This window comes from Acanthochromis polyacanthus, chromosome 18 (assembly GCF_021347895.1).
Source record: "Acanthochromis polyacanthus isolate Apoly-LR-REF ecotype Palm Island chromosome 18, KAUST_Apoly_ChrSc, whole genome shotgun sequence".
Lineage (NCBI taxonomy): Eukaryota > Metazoa > Chordata > Actinopteri > Pomacentridae > Acanthochromis > Acanthochromis polyacanthus.
This window is the reverse complement of record NC_067130.1, coordinates 11,871,232-11,897,187: the sequence shown is the minus strand read 5'-3', so window position 1 is coordinate 11,897,187 and position 25,956 is coordinate 11,871,232. Positions and strand designations below refer to the sequence as shown.

Genomic DNA, 25,956 nt, shown 5'->3' with positions numbered 1-25,956 from the left:
TGAGGTAAAATTCCTCTCCGGTCATGATTTAACTCGTAAAAACTGGACACTAAGTTACATATTTAGATGTTATTTCCATGATTTCCATAATCCCTCTGTGCCTTAAAATGGCTACAATGTTGCTTCCTCTAGGATTTGAAGATCCATTCATTTCCTAATTGTGTCTTCTCTCAAACTTTTCTGCTCACTGCAGCTCAGCACACCAGCTCACCTACAGCTCTGCTCAACCGCAGAAAAACTACTCTGTGCTGCACAATGAGAAAATTGGAGTAAATCATTGCAGACGTCTGGGTTTTTGAGACTCACTGCTATGCTGCAGGTTCAAGCTGTAGCACTGACTGCTTTTCTTTCTTTTTTTTGCTGTGCTACACTGCAGTAGAAGCAGATTGTCTAGAGTGTTATAAAATTTTATGGATTTATTGTTAAGAAATTACCAGTCCAGTGGTTGGTAGTAAAGATGCCCATCATCATGTGTCAAAGAGAAAAAATACTTCCGGTTGTTCCACTTGTAAAAGATGTTGTGAAGTACTTTCATAGTATTATGATGCACCATAAAAGCACAAAGAACCCAAGAACATCCATCTGTCATCTTAAAACATACCATGAAAAACTGATACATGTTACTGAACAGAGCAGAACAGGCAGCTATTGTTTTTGTTCATCAATTTTATCTCTGGCTACACAACTGTTCTTTGTTTGTTTGTTTTTTTAAATCTAAATACTCTTAATTCCCACTGCTACTTTGCTCTGTGTTTCTGTCCCATACAAATAGTATTAATGCTGATGTTAATAATTCACAGCACATATGCCCCACAGCCAGCCATCAATATGTGTCAGTTTAACAGTGTTGCACTTTGCGCTGTATTTTGAACAATATTGTGATAGAAATGGAGCCAATTGGCTGTGAGTAATTTCTTCAGGTCCTAACCTGACTTATATTAGTAAGTATTAGTGTGCCGCTGGAGGTTCTCATAGTGTAACTGAGCTATAAGTGGGAAGTGGAGGCAGGGTCATATTGGCTGCCGCAGGGGCTGATATTTTATGTTATATTTAATTTCATTTCACATTGGATGTGGATGAGCTGTTTAGCCACGCTCTTATCAGCAGTTCAGCTGATACACCCTATTAGGTAAAGGATGAAGTCCCGTCCTGTTCCTCAGCACTGAGGTAGATGCAGTGGAGTGTAAGTAATCATGGAGGGAGGACGTGTTCGTGTTCAGGAGCATTCTTCAGTGACAGATGTAGAGCACAAGCACGAGCAAACAACCTCTCTCTGATTTCTTCAGTGCACAGAACTTCATGAATTCAAGTGTAATGTCAGAAATATAAGTGTTAATTACATACCTATTGAAGTCACTGTTTCACATTGTATTCAACATTTCAGGAACCAGAAAATTAAATGAGCTTATATGGTGCAATTTCCTTCAGTCGTCCATTAAAACTAGGCAGTGAAGTGCTTCTATTTGATCTTTCATTGCCTTTGTTCTTTTTCCTTCCTTTGAATAATTAGAAACATGTTTGGTTTTTATCAAATTCTGATTAGGTTTATCTCAACATTTTAAGCATTACAGGACAGAGTTATTTGATTTGGTTCCTCACATGCTTTCTTGCCATCTGTTTCCATTTGGAAGAAGACTGTAATACAAAACATGCTTTTACCGGAAAGAGCCTGACTTTGAGAGTTCAAATGTTTCATATTGTGTCCTAATGTCTGGAGTTATTTTATTAGAATAGTTTGACAACTGTTGTTCAGATGAGATTGACCTACTGCAAAGAGCACTGAACACTACAACAGCTATTAGACGGAAGGTTTGGAACATATGGAGAATATATAGTAACTGAAATAGATGCTATACTTCTGTCAAAGCTTCAACGTCCTTCAAGGCAAGTAAAGTTGGGCTGTTATCTACTTCTGCAGCCTACATGACATTTGTAAGATCTGTCTGGTGCTCTGTGAGACCTTGTTTGGTCTGTTTCAGCTTACTCTGTTCAGGTCACAGACACATTTTCCTCCTTTAAATTGTGTATCAACAAGGTTTCTTAAAGATATTTTGGTTTCTTAAAAGCCCACTTTTTGTTTCTTTTGGCAGATGCTCATTCACCCATCTGTTTCTTTCCATGGAGAACTTCAGTGTGGTCACGCTTTGGTCATGCTGGGGTGCAGCAGTGGTTAAGGGATGTGGTGATAAGTACACCACAGACTGCGGTTTTCTGCCTCCATGCCTCTGCGCTGTAAATCTGTTGTAGTTTTAATCCACATGCTGCATCTAATCTACCCGGAACAAAAAAAAATAAACGTATTGAAATTACACAATAGCAGCACTTTGCATGAAAACAATATTTGTACTAGCCTAGCCACGCTACACCCATGTTTCTGACGGCACAAGGATCTAGGGAAGCTCGACAAGGAGGGAGGCGGGCTAAAAGGTTGTCTATCAAATCCCTCTGCAGCAATTGGGTAGGTATACAACCAATCAACGCAACGAAGAGGCTGACGTAGAGCACCGGCGGATTGTGGCTAAGTCCCGTTAGCTTCCCAACCAGCGGAGCCGCGGAGCCAACTGGTATATTAAGGATTTGCCATATCCCGTCAGCATAAGTCCCAATACGTCTTTCTTCTCAATGAAACACTTCAGTGCCGTCCTTTCTTTATCTTTCAAGTTGAATTTTAGCTTCAAATCTTTAAGGGCTGTGGCCAAAGCCGAATCGAAAGATAACTGTTTATTGTGCACTGGTTGTTTCTGTCAGAATCGTCGCGCCTCTGTCGTCACTTCGTTACGCCCGCCTTCTGACTCTACACTTCATGGTGATTGGTCCGGCCAGTTTTAAGAGAATCCAGCCTCGAGCCTTATGGAGGGTAACTAGACCCACCCTGGCAGAGAATTAAATTCGTTGCCGTGGGTTGTCTAGCGCGGCTAGGCTATATTTGTACACCAGTTACAATGAAACGGGAATTTCCACACAAGTTTATTAGCTAATTGAAAACAGTCACGTTTCAACTTGATGTGCTTTTTTTTCTAATTGTTTTTCATCATTGGGCCACTTGAAGCCTTCATTTATTCTTCCATTAGTGAAAATAATAAGCAGGTAATTTATCAGTCCTTGAGGACAGCAGCTAGCCAAAGGAGATATTTCACCTGCATCACCGAACACACATTCATATACCAGTTATTTAGAGTTATAAGCAGCTGTAGCATTCAGTGTGAGTACGTTTTGGGAGAGATGCTTCATATTTGGTGGTTTTCGGCAGCACAGATGTTCCCCTCCCCTTCCACTGAGGATTTTCTCTGTTGAATTTCAATATCTGTGAGTCAGATGTAATTCAGTTTAATGATATTCACCGCTACCTCAGTGTGTTAGCCCCCCTGTCATGACTGTATTATACTGTACTGCTGTGGAGCTGCATCATCGTCTACTTAAATTAGTCTGCCATTTATTTTTCTCCTCACCTCGCCCTGTTCTCAAATCCAAGGGTGCTTCATTGTTGGGGAAGCTTTCACATTAAGGAGCGTTGCTTTAAAATATAATGAAAGGTTCCTCACTAATTTTTATGTGCAGTCCCAGGTTGAAATATCAGATTTCACTACAGTATTAAAATAACAGCAAAACCACAAAGACTCAAGTGGGCTAACATATGTCACATACCACACATCTCATGAGAACATATGAAACAGTTGAAGCAGAAATATAATACAGTAAGTACTTCACGTTTAGAAGTTAAAGTCACTCACCGAACTACAAGACAAAGCTTATGTTACATATCTTACATTTATTGCGTTTTTGATCAGTAAATTGCAATTTTAGAGTCACATAACTGCATAAGTAACTGACAAAAGATGCACACGTCACTTAAAAAGCTAACTACAAGATAAAAACAAGTGGTTAAAAAGCTGTTTTCAGGCTCTGAGCTTGTTAACATGAGTGACATGCTGATCACATCACATCATCCCAGTCGTGTCTTCTTTACATTGGCTGACCGATGGGTTTAGAATTGCTTTAAGATTTTCCTGATCACTTTTAGAGTGCATCAGAATCTGACTCCGAGCTGCACAACAGAAATCTTGACGCCATATGAGCCAGATTGCAGTCTTAGATCCTCAGGTGTGGCCCTTCTGGCTTCTTCAAATGCAGACTTCACAGGCTTCCTGTATGAGACGTAGTTTCTTTATTTGTTATAAATTCTTTCTTTATTACACATTAGGGTTTCATGTGCCTTTTATATTTCATTTGCGTTTATTAATAGTGACTAATTGCATTTTTGCATGTGTAGACTTCTTGTTTAAACTTATTTCCTTCTGGGTATTCTGCGTTAGCTTTGTCTGTCAAAGCGACTTGTTTTTCAAAGCGTTACATAAATGAAGTTGTCATGATTATAGTATCTTGATGTTTACCATGTTTTTGAGAATACTTTATATTTAGACAGAATAATATGAAACGTCAAGGTCAAGCTAGGCAGATGGAAATGTCACTGGTTTGCAGGTTTTTGGTCAAACTTTGCTGATAAATGTCACGGGATTAGCAAAGATTTATAATATGAGAAGCGGGGAATGTTTGTACAAAAAGTCACGTCAAGCGGATGACAGACAAACCATCTCTACAGCAATGCCAAAATCCTGGCTAAGACATTAGATGTGTAACACTAGGATCCAGATCTTTTTTTTTTTCTCTTTTTTTAGAAAAACTGAAGTCTGATCATTTGAGCCACAGATGTCACATTTCTACACCTCTAAGTCTCCCAGAGGGATGAGCCACCTCTTTTTCTTTTCTATCACTTCATTTATTTCTCCCATGTGTGATTGCTGATAAGGGACTTCTAGTGATTCAGAAAATGAACTGATTGATTTCTCGCTCGTGTGCAGCTCAGAGCCCCATTGTCGTGTGGCTTCAGTGGATTACAGAATGATTGAGAACTCTTCTTTCAATTTAGAACCATTTTTCATTCTGTTTCTATACATTTCTTGTTAACTCATCAGAAGGAGCCAGTGGCACAGCAGACCAGCTCTGTCTTCTATGAAGAAAATAACATCTGCTTTTTACATTAGAGTCTTTATGACTATTGTCAACCTTATATTTCTGTGGTGGGATGAAAGACATTCCCTTTTAATGGCAAATAATCTGTCATAAACTAATGTTTATTTTTAGTTCACCTTTCAGAAGGTCCGTTCTTCAGGGACCAGTTTGCTTAAATACATTTTTCATCCAGTTTCTTTGCATCATTTACATAGTGTGGCTGTTCGTATTTATGTTTCAGCAGATTTTTCCACACTGTAAATGTAATGAGCTGTTAAATCTGTGACTAGTAACAAAGGAATTAAATTACTAATAATTCCCTTCAAGTGGAAGTTAAACGCTTTCACAGTAACCTCAGTGTTTGAAGGGACTGGTGATATCTGGCGCGTGTCCAGTTGGGTGGTTTGAGTTAGAAACACATGGACGCTGTGATGAGGGTTTACAGTAACGGGCCACAGACAGCTGTGCTCAGTATAATTTCCTGAGGTGTCAGTATCAGAGATGTTACACACAGCCTGCACTTGTCCTCAGCTGTTTAACTGAAAGTATATATAAATGAAAATCTGGGTTTGTCAACCCAAAATGCGACATAAAGCAGATTGATTTCATTAGGATAAGATTTACTTTATCAGACGTGATCGCAGTCAGATCGGATTTGTTTGAAATGGAGACACCACAGTGGAAAAGAGAATCGGAGGCTTGGGCTGCTTCTGTTATAGGCGACTGGCAGCTGAGGGAAACTCAGCGCTTTGCTGCAGGGAGTCTCACTGAAAAAACTGTTTTGCTGGATTATGTTGCAGATGCCAGCACAGCAGGAGTGCTGTGCATAGCCAGTGTGGCTACTGACAGCAGATAGATTGCAGAGCTAATATGGAGAGAAGTTCTTATTTCAAGTGACTCCTTTCAGCCATATCATCCGTTTCAGATGGAGGTCAGGCCAAGTAAATAGTTGTTTTCATTGCAGATCATTTACATACATACGAACAAGTTGAGGCCTTTATAGTTCCATCTTCTGTTAAGCTCAGTAGGTCTTATCACCCCATTACAGACATGAATCCTATACAAAGCAAAGAGGAGCAAAAGTCCGCATTCAGAAATTGGAGAGGATGCACTAGAGCTGGGGTCGGCAACCCGCGGCTCTGGAGTCGCATGTGGCTCTTTCAGCCCTCTGTTGTGGCTCCCTGTAACTTTGGAAAATAAATTGTTCTGCCTTTCAGGCACGTTTCAATGCATTTTGATATAGAGAATTTTATTGTGAAATTACCGCTCTTATTTTGACGTGTCACTCCACCGGATGTGCTGCAGGGGTTTTCCCCTGTGACATGAGAGCGCAAAGTTGATGCAGAGAGACAACACGGAGCTTCGGATTCCCACACGTTTCATGCCTTTTTTGTTTTATTCCTGGAGAAGCAACGCCTGTAGTTTCACATCGTTTTGCACTCAAGAATGGCAAGCCTGTATATTAAAGCTCCACTCCAAGAAAGACACGTCTTGTCTTTGAGTCAAAAGTACTCATGATAGGGTAATACACGTTACTCGCAAGAACACGGCTCGATTTCACGTGCAGCATCCAGGCAGCAGGTCAGAGAGTCAGAAGAGTGTCGTCTGGGAAAATAGGGCAGCGACTTACTGGAGAAAAGTTATTAGCTGAAGATAAATAGAGAAATAGATTTTACAAGTTAAATAGACATTCCCAAAATATTGATTTCCAGCTAAAATTACGTAACATATGAAGTCCGGGAGCAAAAATGACATTAACCAAGTAAGATAAATATTAGTGGAAGGACACAATTTAAAAAATGAATCTAATTAGAGGCTTTGTAATTAATTAATCACGACTGATTAACAAGGGGATAGAGGTAAAAATAAGCGATATATGGAGTGTTATCTTCATTTTAAATGCCAAAAGGATCTTGCGGCTCCCGGTGTTTTCTTTTCTGTGGGAAACGGGTCGAAATGGCTCTTTGAGTGTTAAAGGTTGCCGACCCCTGCACTAGAGCCATAAGTCAATGGACAAAGTCTTATGTTGTTTATTTTATGCCTTTTTACTAAAAATGCCGTCTTCTCAGTAATCACAAACATGGTTCTAAGAAGCTTTTCACGTTTTCACTGTGATTTTGGACATTTTGGCCAAAAGGTCAGCATCTTTGTTCAGTGTCTGATTGAGATGTTGTTTTCAGAACTGTTCGGATTCAAGGACGATTCTTCTTGGATTCTACTATTCTTGCCAGTACAGGAGTCACTTCTGGTTTCCAAGCAACCTCTTTAAGACTTTTGTCGAAAAGAGGTTGACTCTCTAGTTGGAGTCCTTTCTTGGACCATAGTCATACTTACATTATTATTAAGTCTTGTTTCACTAATGCACCAAACCCACTTGGTTGGATTTAGGAAAGGATCTTGGTTTCGGTTACAATACCCACTACGATTACTACGTGTTACACCATATTGCGCCCTCTCCTCTCCCTCAAAGCTGTTCCAGGATGTTTGGTGCATGACCATGAACATGCACAGGATTGGTGGATTGGTCTGAGCTACTTTGTCCTATTTTCAGAGTCAGGGCTGCACATGAGCATTGTGTTTTATTTCACTATGCACAAAGAAGGGACAGCTGTGAGGAAATCTTCGCAGAATTTGGCAATAACTTTTATTAGGATCCCCAACACCACCTTTAACAGTATTTTATGTCTTATATGGCAGACAAAACAATCTACGGTTTCAATGTCAATGTGAGCTTATGTTAAGAACTTCCTGGTACATGCAGAAAGTCTTACCAAGGAGAACTACACAGTCTGTTCATAGGAACCTTTTCTGGGGGAACATTCAGTTGTTTTAAAGGAGTAGCTCTACATTTTTTTTGGAAAAAGTGCATATTTGTCTTATTGCTAAGAGTGACATCAATACCACTCCGACAGCACAACATGAAGTTGGAGTCAGGAGGTAGTTAGCTTGCTCGGTGTAAAAACTAAAAAATAGGAGGAAACAGCCTGGATGTGTGTAAGTTGTTTTTGCGCTGATTAAACATGTCAGGCAAGTTGTTTCCTCCGTTTTCATTCTTTTTACTGTACATGGAAAAAATGTTGCTGTAGTTTCATATTTGAATGTACAGACCTGAGAATGGTATTCATTTTCTCACTTAACACTGAGACAGAAAGTGAATACATGAATAAATCCACAATGACCGACTTGCATATGATTAGCAGCAACGTATAGTGTTGCTACACACTCTGGCATTTTGCATTTTTTCTGCACTTGCTGGGTCGTTTTATTACCACTGTGTCACAAGAGAGAAAATGAAAACAAGAGCACAAGAATAAAAAAGCAACGTTGTAAATTAGTTGCATTAAATTGAGCGATATATTTGCACAAATTCAAACCAGACTGCTTGTTTGTTTTAAAAGAGGGGCCTGACCGCTGGGTACTATGCCAGACCTGTGTGTCTGTCACGGCCTGTGAGCACTGAGTTCAAACAGTCATTAACCAATAGGTTATGTTAATGTTCCATGTTAGTTACCAAATGGGCCAGCATTACTTCTCTGAGCAGATATATATACATGTATACATGTACTGTATTTACACTAGAAACAGCATCGCACAGTGCAATTCATTTTAACTGGAAGAGAAGATTTTATTAAAGAGGATCTGTCATGGAAAAGGCTCACTAATTTGTTTTTATTTTGTAAAAGACGTATTTTCCCAGCTTAGCTTGCCTTTTCTTTCTTGTTTCTTATTTGCCACACTGTCGCTACCCATTAGGGTCTTATTTCCTGGCCTGTCCTATGAGATTTAAACTTGCATTTGTGAGTGCTGGACATCCTTTAGTCTTTAATTCCGTCCCTCTGAATGCTCGGGAGCTTGACAGAGTTGGACCATCCAGTAAGTGCAGGATTCAACACTCCCTTCAGGCTCCATTAAGGGAGTGTTTAGCACTCTTAAATCAGATGACTGGGGGGAAGAAAGCGTAGCTTGCTGTGAAGAACCCGCAGAGAATTGTCACATGTGCAGCTCTATTGAGTGTTTTAGCCTTATTAAGCTCACAGCCTGGGTTTAATGTGTTTCAGTGTGTTTCTTGTGTGCCCGCGGGATGTGGAAGTACAATTATTGATTTTTAACATGTTAACCAAAGCAACTTTAGAATGTGACAGTTTATCAAGGTGTCTGGAACCTGTTTTGGACTCTCTCTTAGTGGCCAGAAATAGATTAAAGCACCTTTAAAATATCTATTTTCCCATGTGAATCCAGGAACACTAACTGATAGAGGAGCCTTGAGGTGCATATGAACTGTGTTAGAAGGTTGTCAGTTTGATTGGCAGAGGCTTTAAGCTACCGGCAGGTTGGCTCAGGGCTTAGGCAAAGTTCCAATATTTATCCACAGTACAATCAGACAGCATGCTGGAAAACACATCAGCAGAAAGCAGCCAGCTGCCTACATAGGTGGGACTTAGAACACATGAGATCCAACATATTTACCTGAGTACAGACTCCTAAAATAATTCAGTGACACATATCTGCAGCATGAATACACAAATTGGAATTACTTTCATGTCTATTTAGCCCCTCTTAAAGTTGTTAAGCAGGCCAGCCTCGTGCTGCAAAGGAGAAAACCTGAGTGCTATTATTTTAATAAGCTACGCATATAATGATGTTATATTTAGTTTATACTACAAAAAAAATGTGGTTAAAAATGATGAACAGCAGTGATTAAGGTTTTCTTTTCTGCACAGGCAGGATGGTCAGTCTTAAAATACTTGGGTCAATATATAATTGTGGGACTTTCTGTATCATAGTTGACATTTTTTTTTGCTGTTTTCACGCTTAAAATCAACATGGCCGCTTCTAACCAAACACTACATGGCATTTTTACAGAAAGATTCTTCTAAATATTATATACAATTGAGTGAAATTGAAATTGAAAGTTATTTATATTGTAGTAAACCTCTTGACATGTGATAAATCTACACTTGACTCACACACTACTTTATATTAAATAAATAACTCACAAAGCCTTGGGGTCTTTCAGTCTTTTCTTCAGGAGGAAATGACATCATATGGAGCAGGTCATGTGATCTGGAATTAACACACTTCCTAAAGAGGTGTTTTTGTAATGGGTAACATGGCAGAAAGTGATTTCTCAGACACAGATACAATTTGTTATTTTCCATATAAATTTATTATATAATTTATTTATTTGAAATGTTTGAATTTATAGATTTTGGATATTTATAATGTCTGTCTTGATTATCTCAACGTAATAAAAGGAACACAATCAAAACTATTTTTGAATAAACTCATTTATCATTGTTTAACTAATTAGAAGGCGGTTGTTATTAAATTTGGTCAGTTATTTAGTTGACATTTTAGTGATATCCAGTCATTTTTTATTTTAAAATGATTGCTTCCATAATAAATAATTGTGGAATTTGTAAAGACATGATCATATTGAACATAAAAACATTACTTTTTTTCCCTTTTATAAAAATGTATTCAAGATATGTCCATTGGACTTCAAAAATCCTCAGTTTTACATTGACCCACCTGCTTATGCGTATAATGTGTATAAATATTAATTTAATCCATCTATGAACTGAACCATCACTGGAAAATATATTGCAGTGACACCCGTAGTCTCCATTAAATATGGGTATAGGAAAGAAACAGGTGGTTATGTAATAATTGCCTCTTCACATCTGTCAATTTCAAACAAATCCTGGTATGAGAGAATTGTTTTTGTAGCAGGTTATGAACCTTTTCAAGAGCTGCAGTTGTTGTTGGATGCCACAGTGCATGAGATGTCTCTTTACCCCCCCACACTGGTTTGGGGTTATAAAGTGCAGATGCATTGGAAAAGCATATTTCTCTAATATCATTGACCTCTCATGGCATCTGCAAGGAATTGTCTGTAATTACAAGATAATTACTGATAATAATCGGACATAGCATAGTTGAAGTACGAGCAACACATTTAAAAATGGAATGTTGCTGCATTAAGAACTGTAACAAGTCTGATACTGTAGAGAGAGTAATGATCAGCAACAGTCTGATTCCTGCATTTTCTGAGTTGTAGTATTTTTAGCAGAATCAACGACCTTTCCAAGAGTATTTTGTCAGCCTGGAAGTTTGGAAAACACAAAGGTATCCAGGCATTCGAAAGACGTACTCTCTGTACTTAGTTTTTTATGTGTGCCTATAAAACCGCTCCCCTCCGGGGATTGTTTTTTTGGATACAGCATTAGCAGACGGTACTGTCCTTCTTAATTTACTGTAGTTTTGTCTAGTCCTGGGATCACTAATGTGTTGTTTAACCTCGTCTCCTGCTTGTCAAGACGACCTGCGTGTGGTTACACAAGCAGTACACATTTTGACATGCTGGAGTTTTATGTCCAAGTGACACAATGTGAATCTCCACAGCAAACATCCAAACCAGGAGGCCTCACAAGCTGCTGTTGTTCATCTGTTTGTGTTACACCGTGGAGACGATGGAGCTGCAGAGGGATTCAGATGTTTTCATCTGTGTTAGTGTGGCTAGGCTCATCTGTATTTGTTTCAGAGCACAACACTCCCAGGAGAAAGCAATCCATGATGAATACAGAAAGGAGAGACTCTTTGTTTAATCTAAAGCTTCTTTTCCTCTTGTCAAAATGCACTTTTTGGTCTTATGCTGATTTTTTTTTCCTTGTGACAATCATCAAACATCATCCAGAGAGACATGTTTTGATAGGAGTGGGTTCAACTTGTCTGTTTTCATTATAATATTTTGAAAACACAATAATCCCATGAAATACAAGACATAATAAAGCACAACATTGTAAGAAAATATCCAGGCATTATTTCACGTTATCTCAAATAGAGCAGTGTCAGTGATTATGCTTATTGTAAGTTAGTCTGTGGAAAATCATCGCCACATGTTCCAGGAGCCCACGATTATTTCTTTAAATGTCTTATTTTGTCTCAATAAAAAAAGGTTTTGTATAGGATCAGGAAATATTTTTTTCCTTTTGATTAGTGGCCATTGTTTGCAGATGAGTAAGTATCGCCATTTCTTCTAATTGTGCAGCGGAGCTTTGATAAAAGCCACATGTATGGTGTTATAACATCCAAAAGGTATCAGCAGCACGCAAAGGCCCAAACAAAACTGTAATTTTTCCATGAATATGCAGCTGAAGTGTAAAGGTCAACCATTAGAGTGCACATGGGAAAAATCTCTGGCTAAAAGGAGAGGATAGAGAACATTTTTCTTTTCTCCACTACATTCAGAATTGAACAAATTCTCATCATCCCTGTTCACCATCTTTATAGGACTTACACCTATTAGCCAAAACATTCAAATCAAGATAAAGTAAATAACACTAATCATCTTGGCAGAACAAGACCCTGTTCTACTGGGAAATCTTGGCTCATTTATATGGATGTTACTTTGACATCTTCAGCCAACCAATCATGTTAGTTGGGACTCGTCACTCTAGCAGCTCAGAAAATAGCGAAAATGCTTCAAACATGTTGTAAAAGGGTCGTATTTTAATCCAAAACTGGTTTACAAAAACTTAATCAAACCTCAAACAGTTATTTATTACTGTGAAAGCGTCAACTAAAGTGTGATATTTTCCTGAAGTTAACCACACTGTTTTGTTGCCTGAAGCAAAGTGAAAATCAAAAGTAAGAGTGATACTGGAACTTAAGCCTGAGAGTAATGGTCCCACACAGAATGTACATCCTGGTCTCCAGGGTGAACGTCCTGTATTTAACTCGTGCCTCCACCCTTATACAGACACTCTGACATTTTGAGTTGAAAAGACAAGTTTTCCAAAACTGCAACTGCACTCCTAGATGAGCGTAGCCTTCCCCAGCATCACAATGTGTCCCGCTACACCAAACAATGTGTCAGAACAAGTCTGATTCACAGAGGCCCCACCTTGCAACCCACAGCACCCAAAAGATATGATGCCAGACACCACAAAACACTCCCAGAGGTCCACGCCCTGACGAGTTACAGCTGTTTTAACGATACAAGAACGAAATATACAATATTAGACATGTAGTTTTGATGCTGATCGGTGTTTTGCTGCTTTGTTGAAAGTAGAATTACTGAAAGAAAGGTAAATCATATTTAAAGTGCTTACCCTATTTCAGAAACCCATCCTTCTGATCAATTGGTGTATATTCATTTGTGTTAAGTTAAAAAAAAACAAACAATAACCTCTGAAAATGTCCGGGTGACTCCAAAAGACACTGCCTATTTGCTGATTAAAGAAAGCTGCAAGTGGTGCCAACGACCCTAATTTATTCCTCAGAACGACAGCCAGCAACAGAATGCCCCGCGAACATTAATATTCACAATACCTGCTTTAATCTTCCCTGTCATTATCTCTGACCGCTCACTTGCCAGAATTATTACTCTGTTCATGCCGCAGCAGGCAATCACTCACTCAGCTCTGGTTTTCTTCAAGATAAGTGTTTGCCACGTGAATATCATCTCAGTACCAGTTGCACAATACATCAGTCTGATTAATCTGTGACACACCGTTAGAATGTCTACAATGTCTTACTTTACCACCATTTGAGTTGGAGCTTATTTTACAAAGAAAGATGTGTAAAGTCTTGCTTTGCACAGTCCATTTTGATGCATTCATGGTGATATTTCCGGTCAGTGCTTGAGAGTTGGACTTTATAGTGCCAGATAACAAGATTTTGCTGTGCAGAGGTGATGAATGAAGGGTACGACAGACTACATAAGCAGCATATGTGGAGAACAGTCGGTGTTTTGCGGTGCTTTGGGTGAACGTGTAGTCAAGATTGTCGGAACCGAGGTTTTTGGATTGGAAACTAGCAGGTAAACACAGAGCGAGAACACAGTGAGGAAACTACTTTTTGATGAGCTGAAGGAATTGGAGGCTGGCGAGGATTGAAGTGCTGCAGTCCAGAGAAGAGACTGAAGACTTAAAAAAGAATTTGGGCTAAGTCACTGTTGATGAGGAAATGTCTGATTTAACAGATGGTTTTATACAAACATACTGAATAGGTTGCAGATTCTGCATAAGAGCCAGTTGACTAAAGCTTATATACCACATTCTTCTTGGCAACGTGATTGGAGACATATTTACAATAGTGGCATCTTACACTTGACATCTGTGGAGTTTCGTGGAAAATATTCCAGCCTCTTCATGTGTGCTATGAGGAGGTTGGGGGATATTTGTAGCAGTAAAGTAGAATGTAACCATGAAATGAGAAAGATGGATGTGGAATGTGATTATAGGGCCAAACAGTGATGTTAAGAGAGAGGAGAAGAAGGAACAAAGTCTGAGCGTGAGACACCTCTGGTTCAGTCAGCAGACAGATATTCAGGATCCTTTGACACTGATTACTGGATATAGAAACAGACTTCTGAGGAAATTCAATGTAATATAGAGCAGATTATCAGATGCTCATGTCGGTAATGTCACTATTTGACAGTATGTGGCTTTCTGTTTCCCATGAACTTGTTTATAACCAAGCAGAAATACAAAAGAAGTAGAAAAAAACTCATGCTTTTATGTCATCCTCCATAAGTTCTAGAACTATCTCTGAAAGGTCAGCAAACTTTTTAGCAAAGAAGCTTCCTCACATTTTCCATATCCCTTTATTATCAAATATTTAATTTACTATCATCTTCTCTTTATTCAGTTGGAAGCCTTTACTTGAGAGTCTTGGTCTATTAATGAGCCAATTTGCCTTTTTTTTTTTTACTTTGAAGAACAATTCATTGTTGAGACTTCAAATTTAATCACAGGTACCCTGTAAGGGGTAGATGATCAGATTAGCTTTCATTGCGCCTGCTGTGTACAGTACATTTACATATTAATGAGTTCTGCTGGAACTCTGCTACTGATAGAAGACATCTTCTTTTATCATTAAAGGACAAGGTCATGCAAGTTCCTCTTGATTTATTAATTGAAATCAATCATAAATGTGCCAAAATGTGAAGAATGGCGATCACAACTTTCCAGAGCTCACAGCGATCTCTTCAGATTGCTTGTTCAGTCTCTCCCAAATATATTCGGATTACAATGAACAAAATCAGTAAATTCTCGCACCTGAGAAGCTGGAGCTAAATGTTTCTGCTCAAAAAGGCAGTCATTGGATGAATAAAATGACTAAATTAGCAACTGAATGCTGTTTCATTTCTACCAACCTCCTTTCAGAATTACACTGTGTGTAGAAAGTTGCTCCACAAACATCTTCTCTTGTGTGGAATGCAGACATGTTATTGTATATCACTGGCAGCAATGCAAGACAAATAAGCTTTCACTGTGTTGTCTCGCAGCTGTGTGTTTGTATGTGTGATACTCTCTAGTTCGGTAATTGTTATCCCTTTTAGAGAGAGACGAGCATGCTTGGACGTGATGAAGCAGTTGGCTGATATGAAGGTGCACGTTCTGTTTAAATCTGTGTCCTCTGCTCTACCAAATTCTGCAGATTCTTCTTCTCCATTAACTCTGGTGTGAATTTGTGTGTTTTATTACGAGACGTAGTCAGACCAGGCTGGTGCACCATGTTGGTTCAGGCAGAGGGTCTCTGTTTATAAGGTAATTAGAGCGCTTATGGTTCGACCTGGGTAACTGAGGTCAGACTGGTCTGTGTCTAGATTTCAAGGGGCCCCTGTAAAATGATATGCATCACTGGCAAAATGCAATAACCTTTAGGTGAAAAAAGGCACAGGTGGCCAAACAAACAGGTTGTCTGTGGTGCACTGATCGCTCTGAACAAGTGCACTGGTGTGTCTGAAATTAAATGTCAATCACAATACGCCGGCATTGTGTCTTCGTTCATGTGACACCGCAAACTAGGCTCATTGATATTCTTGTAGAAAAGTGTCATGAATGCATTTGGGAGATCTTTGCCTCTTGTTCTCGCACTCATGAATATGAATGAAATCCACATGTGTTTTGAATTTATTTTCTGATTTGCATGAAGTACACGAGCAGCTAACAAGCTTGCAGAGGATTGTATTCTTAGACGCTGTTGTGAAAGGTGTTAAGGCTCCGTGCGTCACAGCTCAGTGGGATTTTGTTTTGTGTACTGAATATCATCATCAAGTGCTTCATCTCTAATTGCGGAATCCATGACTGTCCGCGAGGGTGTCACTGTGGAGAGTGATTGGGAGCTGAGCAGTCTCTGCTGTTCAAACAGTAGGAGAGGAGCTGAGGTGGTTTGTTAAATGGCTTTTGGGAAATCAGATGCCAGATATTAGGTCAGACAGTTGTTGAAATGTAGATATATCTGTGGTACCGTCATTAGTGTGCAGAGGCTGGAGGCCTTTGGCACTCTTACACACCGCAAGTTACTTTGTCGACAGTTAACTGGGTCCTAATTATAGAAAACATTGTTATGTTATCTGCAACTTCAACAGTTGCAAGTTTGGACAGGTGGGTTTGGATTGCAAGCACAAATTGCAGCTTTAATTGCTACCACAATATGACTTGGTTTGGTAACAATAATGTCCCTACAGTGCATTCATTTGACCATTCTTCTAACTAACATTTTAAACTGTTTGCATTTTTATGTGTTGAATGCTCCGAAACACACACTACACCATATATCTATGTTACACACGTGGACAAAATTGTTGGTACCCCTCAGTTAAAGAAGGAAAAACCCACAATTCTCACTGAAATCACTTGAAACTCACAAAAGTAGCAATAAATAAAAATTTATTGAAAATTAAATAATCAAAATCAGCCATCACTTTTGAATTGTTGATTAACATAATTATTTAAAAAAACAAACTAATGAAATAGGGCTGGACAAAAATGATGGTACCCATAACTTAATATTTTGTTGCACAACCTTTTGAGGCAATCACTGCAATTAAACGATTTCTGTATTTGTCAATGAGCGTTCTGCAGCTGTCAACAGGTATTTTGGCCCACTCCTCATGAGCAAACAGCTCCAGTTGTCTCAGGTTTGATGGGTGTCTTCTCCAAATGGCATGTTTCAGCTCCTTCCACATATGTTCAATGGGATTCAGATCTGGGCTCATAGAAGGCCACTTTAGAATAGTCCAACGCTTTTCTCTCAGCCATTCTTGGGTGTTTTTGGCTGTGTGTTTTGGATGGTTGTCCTGTTGGAAGACCCATGACCTGCGACTGAGACCAAGTTTTCTGACACTAGGCAGCACATTTCTCTCCAGAATGCCTTGATAGTCTTCAGATTTCATCGTACCTTGCACACTTTCAAGACACCCTGTGCCAGATGCAGCAAAGCAGCCCCAAAACATTACTGAGCCTCCTCCATGTTTCACCGTAGGGACAGTGTTCTTTTCTTCGTATGCTTGGTTTTTGAGTCTATGAACATAGAGTTGATGTGCCTTACCAAAAAGCTCCAGTTTGGTCTCATCTGTCCAAAGGACATTCTCCCAGAAGCTTTGTGGCTTGTCAACATGCATTTTTGCAAATTCCAGTCTGGCTTTTTTATGAGTTTTTTTCAGCAGTGGTGTCCTCCTTGGTCGTCTCCCACGAAGTCCACTTTGGCTCAAACAACAACGAATGGTGCGATCTGACACTGATGTACCTTGGCCTTGGAGTTCACCTTTAATTTCTTTGGAGGTTGCTCTGGGCTCTTTGGATACAATTCCAACGATCCGTCTCTTCAATTTGTCATCAATTTTCCTCTTGCGGCCACGTCCAGGGAGGTTGGCTACTGTCCCGTGGGTCTTGAACTTCTGAATAATATGAGCCACTGTTGTCACAGGAACTTCAAGCTGTTTAGAGATGGTCTTATAGCCTTTACCTTTAAGATGTTTGTCTATCATTTTTTTTCGGATGTCCTGGGACAATTCTCTCCTTCGCTTTCTGTTGTTCATGTTCAGTGTGGTACACACCTTTTCACCAAACAGCAGGGTGACTACTTGTCTCCCTTTAAATAGGCAGACTGACTGATTATGAGTTTGGAAACACCTGTGATGTCAATTAAATGACACACCTGAGTTAATCATGTCACTCTGGTCAAATAGTTTTCAATCTTTTATAGAGGTACCATCATTTTTGTCCAGGCCTGTTTCATTAGTTTGTTTTTTTAAATAATTATGTTAATCAACAATTCAAAAGTAATGGCTATTTTTGATTATTTAATTTTCAATAAATTTTTATTTATTGTTACTTTTGTGAGTTTCAAGTGATTTCAGTGAGAATTGTGGGTTTTTCCTTCTTTAACTGAGGGGTACCAACAATTTTGTCCACGTGTGTATAATGTTATTTTCATGTATCACTTTAGCACTGAGACCTTCCATATTAGAGCCCTGACAGATTTTCTACCTCCAGGACATAAATCGTGTAGGTAGTTTGTGGTTATTTTGTTGCTTTAGTGCACTGACCTTCACCCAAGTATCCATCACCCCGTGTCTTTACCAGGCATGTTGTTTTAACTTGTAGACAGGTCATATCGCTACCATCTAATTTCTCTCGCGGGTTGACGTCCACATGTGTCAAAATATAAAAGGTTAACAAAGGGACAACATAAGAAATCAACAATACGAAAATTAAATCAATTTGTCACAATGAAAATAGCAAGATAATACTGAAGAGTGCTTTCATCTGAAAAGTAACTAAATACCATTATGTTTTAGATTTGTTTATTTAATGATACAATGAGAGACAGAACAATAAGGTAGAATATCTTACAGCTAATGAGTAATCTAATAAAAATATAATCCAGTAAAAATGAACTCCAACACAGATTTGGATCCAGTTTCCATGGGATTCTTTTGCCTCTTTCATGATCTTTCAAGACGGACATAGATGTTTGTTTTCTCATGATTGTTAAGCTAACCTTGGTTATTTTGCTAAGCTGGTTATTTGCTATAAGTGCCTTCTGTCCTCATGGGGATGTTATTATGACATGAATTATGGGGTCACAGAGGAAACATCCTCAGATCAAATCTCTCAGGGTGACCGAGTTATAGCGTCTCCCACCCACAAACACCACAACATACGATATGCTGCTATGTCATAAATTAGACTACACTGGGAGACAGACATGGTTGGTATGCACGGGTACATTTTTCTGCACAGGTAGCTTCAGTAAATACACACAATTGTAACTACAGTTACGTGTGCCTCTCGCTTTGACAAACTTCCACATACTTAATAAGTAACTTATGAAAATATGATAAAAAAAATATTATTTTATTACTATTTAAGGGGCTACAGTATAGTCTATGGATGTCTCAATCAAGTTTTTGGCCCCCTTATCTGACCTGTGTCATTTAAAATTTACTATCTACCAATAGTTGATAACATTTCCGTAAATAATACACATTTAAAATATTGTAGACTAGCAGTAGTATCTGGTTGTACTCTTACTATTTAATGCTATCATGATCAGAGGAAATCTGTGTTGTCAAGCATAAAGCTTTGTGGGTGTTTAGCTAGTAAGGGGGCACCATGACAAAGACTTCTGTGAAGCTTAATGATGCCCGGCCAGTGCTAATGTGTAAACCCAAACTGAGACTAGGCAAGTGTTTTCATATTTCAAAGGCCTTATCTTTACGGTGTGTATAATTTTTCCTCTTGTCTTAAAACAGCAATATTAGCCCACGACAAATGTCCAATGTGCTTGATTTGTATTAAAAAATATTAATTTACTGATTGATGAGGCTGTATTTATTAAGAAAATTGCTCAAATGTATGACACCGGTGTGACAGAGGACGTAAACAAAGGGTGAGTCTTAGGTTATCAGCTGGTTGTTCATAGTATGTGCATGAATCTGCACCTCTGTCAGTATGTCACGTACTGTTTAAGTGAACAATGGCTGGTCTTGATGAGTTTCAACACCTGAACAGCTCTTCATTTATGATTCCTATCCGTGCTAAAGAACCCTCTTTGTGTGTTCAATCACACGAAAGCGAGCACCAAAGATGCTCTCAAAGAAAAACACACTATATTTAGATGTGTACAAGAAGGCAGTACAAGTGGCCTGCTCTCACCTCACTGAGGGTCTCCTGAGTGCTGATTGTTCCTCCTCGACAATAACTACACCTGCAGGAGCTAGGGCTCTGAGTGTCAGCAGAGACTTAAAGTGTGATTGTTGCAGGTTAAGATCCTTCAACATGAGCCTCAAGAGCAGTGAGGAAAGTCCTTGTGGCCCCTCTTTAGGTTGTAAATATTCGGTGAATAAGTACTCAGTTCCTGTATATTCTGTACCCATCAAAATGACTGTAAAAACAGTCGACTGTATAAGGAGCACCCCCTGGGACTGCAGTGGTGCAGAGTCAGTGATTTAGTTTGTTTTACTCGGATTATATTTCTGTGATTGCAAACACATGACCTTTTACAAATGGGTCATTTGATTCATAAATAAAATTGGAAGAAGCAAATGGAAAATCTTCGAGGGTTTCAAATTTACTGTAATGCACAGTCATTGTGTTCCAAGTCTCTAATGGGCCGTTTAGGAGAGATCTCAGGAATTAATCAGAAGTCTGTCAGTTTAACTGTCTGCAGATATCAGACTCTGCTTGTCTTATGTTTCCACAACATTTTGTCTGCTCAGTTACTCAATTATTACCCAATTATTTCCTTGTGTATCTCCTCATTTGTCTCTGTTCCTATAAAAGGGCAGTTTCTGATGCCCAGACTTTCTCCATTGAGCCACAACAAGTGACAAAACTACGAATTCCGACTTCTAGGGTTCCGTACGTAACAAACCTCAGGAACCAATCAACTTGCAGGATAGAGCTTTTCGTGTCATTATTTTTCTTCAGACTTGGTTTCTGGTGTGAATATGTATGGCTGAATTACTCCAATGTTACAACTCCTTATTGGGTATCATAGTTATATAGTGTTTAAGTAGAGTTGTAGGTGAGCTGGTGTGCTCAAGCTGCAGCCAGTGGGGAATGAGTGGATGGAGATAGAAGCCAAGTGTTCATAGATCTGCACATTGTAAAGGATATCTAAGCCATTTTAAGGCATGACGGGATTATTTTCACAGGGAAAAAGAAGCATGTAATTTTGATACACAGAGATGAGATTCTAAGAGTTATTCAATAACCAGTTAGAACTCCAACATCGTCAGCTTGCATCAACATGTCTTCTCAAATGAGTAACCTGACTAAGTGTTCATTTAAAAAATAATGAGAAAATAGATTCGATAGATTGAGTTCAGAGCAGAGGAATTTTAATCAGAGAATGTTCCTGTCAACAGCTGCTTCTGAATAAAATCTGTAAAGCATTACAGAGTAATCTCTGTCAGAAGAACTGTGCCTGGTTTATAGATCTGTGACTTCATGGTGTAATTGGATTGTTTTATCTTCTCCTATTTGAAAGCAACACCTGGTAGTACTTTTCCTTCGAGCTGAATGTGAGCAAGAAATGAATAATACCCCACGATGACGTGACTCGCAGTGATACAATATTACACAAAATGTTGTCATGGAGATGGCATTAATCAAACTTACTATAGATGTGTGAAGTAATGAGGAGGTGGTGTAAATGGAAAAGTCATTGGGCCAAAATTCCACGACAACAGATTTCAGCAAACTCGACGTCTGCACCTTCTCTTGGCTCGGTTTTCAGGCTTTAGAAGAACTCGTGACAGGAGATTTCAGTCGAACAAAAAGCTTTTCTGCCTGAGTTTCATCTATTTTCCTGTCAAATACCAAAGATGCCCATTTTTCTTTTTTTCCATTTAAAACCAAAAGAAAATGGCTCTTTTTTTCTCTACTTTTCCAGACTCCTTTGATACTGAAAATCAGATGTAACAAAGTGAAAAACAGCTCATTTTTTTATTTTGGTATAGGAGCATTCGAGTATTTTTTGAGAGGAGGGGTCTTTTTTCATGATAAAATTATAGAATTACAATAAATGTTACGATAAAAATACATCTTTTTTAAGTTAAAAATGTGCGTTTTCTGCTCTGTTACATGTTTTTTTTAAAGATTAATGGACATCGAGAAAACAAAAAAAATGGACACATTTTCTTGCTTTATTTGGTTTTGTTCATGGGTTCATTTTTTGTTAGTATTTCACAGAAAAAGGGTTTATGCTCAAATATAATTTAAGTTCTTTAGGTTAGAAAAGAGCTGCAGAAGAACAGCTGTATATACATATTCTGCTAGGTTCCTAGTTTGTTAGTTTGGCTGGTTATTTTTACCTTTTCCAGAACGCTTTAAAGGATTTAGAAGAAGCCATTTTTCATGGCCTCTTTAATGTTGAATTGCACTGAGGGCATCCAAGTGAAAAGGAAAGACTGTGACATGAGTTGATGTGCCAGAAAAACAGAAAATAAATAAGAAGTGAAGTTAAACGTTAGGTCAGAAACGAGGGATTCAGACGGGAAGCTTTGGGAAGAAATGGGAACCGAGCCACACAGTCGGCTCTGCAGGAAAGTTTAACAGCAGTTCGGAGGAGCGTCATCAAACATGACCCAACATGCAGCAGTAGGCCAGACACAGCAACGAGACCTGCAGACTGCAGTGTGTGTATATGTGTGTGTGTGTGTGTGTGTGTGTGTGTGTGTGTGTGTGTGTGTGTGTGCGCGCGCGCGCGTGCGCGCGCGCGTTTGGTTGCATTTCCCACAACTCCAATTGTAAAAACAGACCAACTCATTGCAGCATATTCTTATAAATGCCAAACATCATGTATTTTGTACAGAAATACATGAACTGTTAAGTGAATGTGAAAGTATTTGGGGTTTGTCTTCTCATACGCATGTTTATTTGATATTTTACAGGAAGAAATGTTGCAACGGCTTCAAATTTGTGTTGGGCCAGTGCATTCCTGAAGGTAGGAAAAACTCGCTCTCTTGTGTTTTTTGTGATTGTTTTGGAAATCCGGCTACTCCTGTCCCATAAGGTCCTGAAACATCTAATAATACTTCACTTAACTTTCTCTTGTTGCCTGTTTTGAATTTAAAAGAGAGAGCGAGTGAAGACGGATGTGAGATTCCTCTTTGTGGTTTGGTTTGTTGCCACTGATGACGGATTTATTTCTACAGACTATGACGTGTGCGCCGGCGCCCCCTGTGAGCAGCAGTGTACGGATCATTTTGGTCGGGTGGTGTGCACCTGTTACCCTGGATACCGCTACGACCGTGAACGCCACAGAAACCGAGAGAAGCCCTACTGTCTGGGTGAGACCTTGCACAACATCACATCAGCATCAGTCTATTTTTAAGATAAAAGATGCTCGACGTTCTCAGATTTGTAATGGGTAAAAGCATCATTGTGGTTTGCATGATTGTACTTTTGTGTTTTCTACTTTTTGTTCAATTTTTTGTAAAGACTGAAGACTTTAAGTTAAAAGGTCTATCTTTCAATACTACTTCAGTATTTTACACGATCTCTATCATGGCATGGTTTGATAATTCCCAAAACTGAGATATTTTTTTCAATACTGCTGCTTTCAGAAGGAATAATATGACCAAACGTATTTGTTTTGTGGGTTTTGATGTATTAGTTGAATACAGAAAAAGGTGAACTTGAGCAATTATATATATCACTGGTTGAATTCTGCCTTTTATTTCATGGTCAGAATTAAAATAATTGTATGGTATATGTCATTATTTTTATCAGTGTTAGCAACCAGTGGTTACACCTGTATACATAAAAGTTAAATGTGTGAAGTTAAATGAATTAATTCTATCAGAGATTAAAATGGACTACACGTATGTTTTGTACAACAAGAGTAAAGTTACTAAAGACAATAAAAAACATGTTATGTCAAAGAATACCTGAGAAAAATATTTTCAGCTTCGTCACAGTATGCTTCTTTTATATTCCTTTTTTTTTTAAATGTGTATTTACCTAGATAATTGCACAAATTTTTGTCAAGTCTTAAAAATACATAATCTTTCAGTTTATCTAAAAAATCTGAATCGCACATACAAGCTACATTGTAGTTTGTAAAACATTTTTCTGTCCTTTTGAATGTAACTGGAACTATATGACTGCTAATGGAGACTAAGGTGCTTTATTTGACACTGGCATTTTTCAATTTGCTTGCTGTCTCCCATCTGTCACTGCGACATATAGACATCGATGAATGTGCAGACAAGAACTTGACAGCTTGCTCTCAGATCTGCGTCAACTCTGTGGGGAGCTACAGGTGTGAGTGTGAGAAAGGCTATTTCCTGGAAGAAGATGGGAAAACATGCACCAAGGGGGAGAGAGGTGAGAATGCTATTTTTTTTTACTGACATTTCTCTCTTTATTCAAGGGCACATCTGACTGTGATGTGGGGCCGACTGCACATTGTTATTGCTGTGTGTGTGAGAATGAAACGGAGGAGGGGGTTCTGCAAATGCAGACACATGGTAATAATTAGACATCGCTGCCCTTCGTACATGTCAGAACTGTTCTGTCTTCCAAACACACCGCTGCCCCTGTGACTTCTGGTCTTTTCTGATTTGCTGGATGCATTTGAGTAAAACACAAATGGTCGAGGTGATAAAAACATCTTTTTTTTTGCCCCAGATTCAGTTGCCAGTGAAGCGGTGAGGGGCTGCAGATTTGTTACTTCCTCCCATGAGTTTGTCTTCCATTACCTACTATAACATTTCAGGAGAAGCAGGGGAGTGAGAGACTGTGGTGCATATAATCATGCTCTGGCCTTATGTCCTGCTGCTTTGTAATATAGAGGGGAAAATAGTGCCCAGACACATTCACCCATCCATTAAATCTATGCATAGACTCAGGCCCATTCTGCTACAGGCTCGAGATGAAAACAGAAGTGAGTTCAGTGCTTTTTGTGTTTCTTCTATCTGGGTTTGTGCAGGTTTATTGATGAATTGTCAGTGTTCTAATGTGGTAGAGTGAATGTGGGTGAAAAAAGTTATGATCAACTGTGAAAATATGCTCTTAAATTGCGTTGTTACCTCCAGCAAAGCCTTCATTAGGTTTTAGGTCTGCACTTCCCCATGACTCTGACACATTTATGAGACCACCCTCTAGTCTAGTTTAGTCAGTCACAGACAGCGTGGTAGAGTTAGTCTGCACTGCATAAGTCACTCATCCCCTGAACAGTCTGTTAGCTCGCACTGGTTTTAAAAAATACCATCAAACTATCATCAAAGCAACCCATCGCTGCAGGCCTTTAACTTGAGCAATTCTGTATTTTTGTTACTGAAAATGGCAAAAATGTTTATTGTATTATAATGCTCTAGGAACAGATTCAGCCCTTTGAGCCCCAAGTGGTTACTCTGGTTTTTTGCTGCTGTCACGTTTTTAGTCACTGTGGACACATTTTTCACTACAGTATAAAGACCGTCACCTCTATGGAAACAGCACAACCACAACTAGAAGTACAGGGAATTATACAATGATGCTTGTGCAGTATGACACAGTAAAATGCCGTGAATCATCAAAACTGAAAGAAAAATTAAAGTTGAATTTCTTAGATTACCTACTGCCACCATTGCTGTGTGACTCCTTGTGTGAATGGGTGAGCATGAAATGCACTGTCGAGCAGTTTGGAACCAAAGGGTTAAAAAGTGTGGACATTTACCACTTAAAAAAATATTGAAACAACTTCAATCAGCATAAACAAGATTTTCCAAATGCAGATAAGTCCTGCAATTTTTGCCACATCACTGTTGGTTGGAACTGAGTCCCTCATAGCTTCGCAGTTACACTCAGAGGCACTGAAATTTTTTTTTTTTTTAAGAATCTGGCTTAAGCAAACAGTTAATTTCTAGTGATTTTTTAAATGAGACATGTAGAAAAATGTCACTCTGATCAAATATCTCAATTTTAAGGTAAGATTTGGTTAATTACTCCACCAAGGAACACGGCGGAGTTATGAGACGATCTGCTTTGGTTTGTCCAAGGCTGCTTTAACACAGTGTTGCATAAGATGTGTTAAGTCGACAATATTAAGACAAACTTCCCAAGAAACATGAAAAATAAGTCCACTTGACAACAGAGATAGTATAGTTTTACCCTTTTCCTGCCAATTTTCTGAGGGAAACATTTTCGAGTAACCTCT

General features: G+C 38.9%; 1 protein-coding gene across 2 annotated transcripts in view; it reads left to right on the top strand.

Annotated features, from left to right (window-relative positions):
* Positions 1–25,956, top strand: part of ccbe1 (collagen and calcium binding EGF domains 1) — a 44,665-nt gene that overhangs the window by 7,737 nt on the left and 10,972 nt on the right. For both annotated transcript variants that reach the window (XM_051938596.1, XM_022210234.2), the window contains exons 3-5: positions 22,706–22,758; positions 22,970–23,104; positions 24,006–24,143. In XM_051938596.1, the coding sequence (XP_051794556.1) occupies positions 22,706–22,758; positions 22,970–23,104; positions 24,006–24,143 (326 nt within the window). The remainder of the gene's footprint in view (positions 1–22,705; positions 22,759–22,969; positions 23,105–24,005; positions 24,144–25,956) is intronic.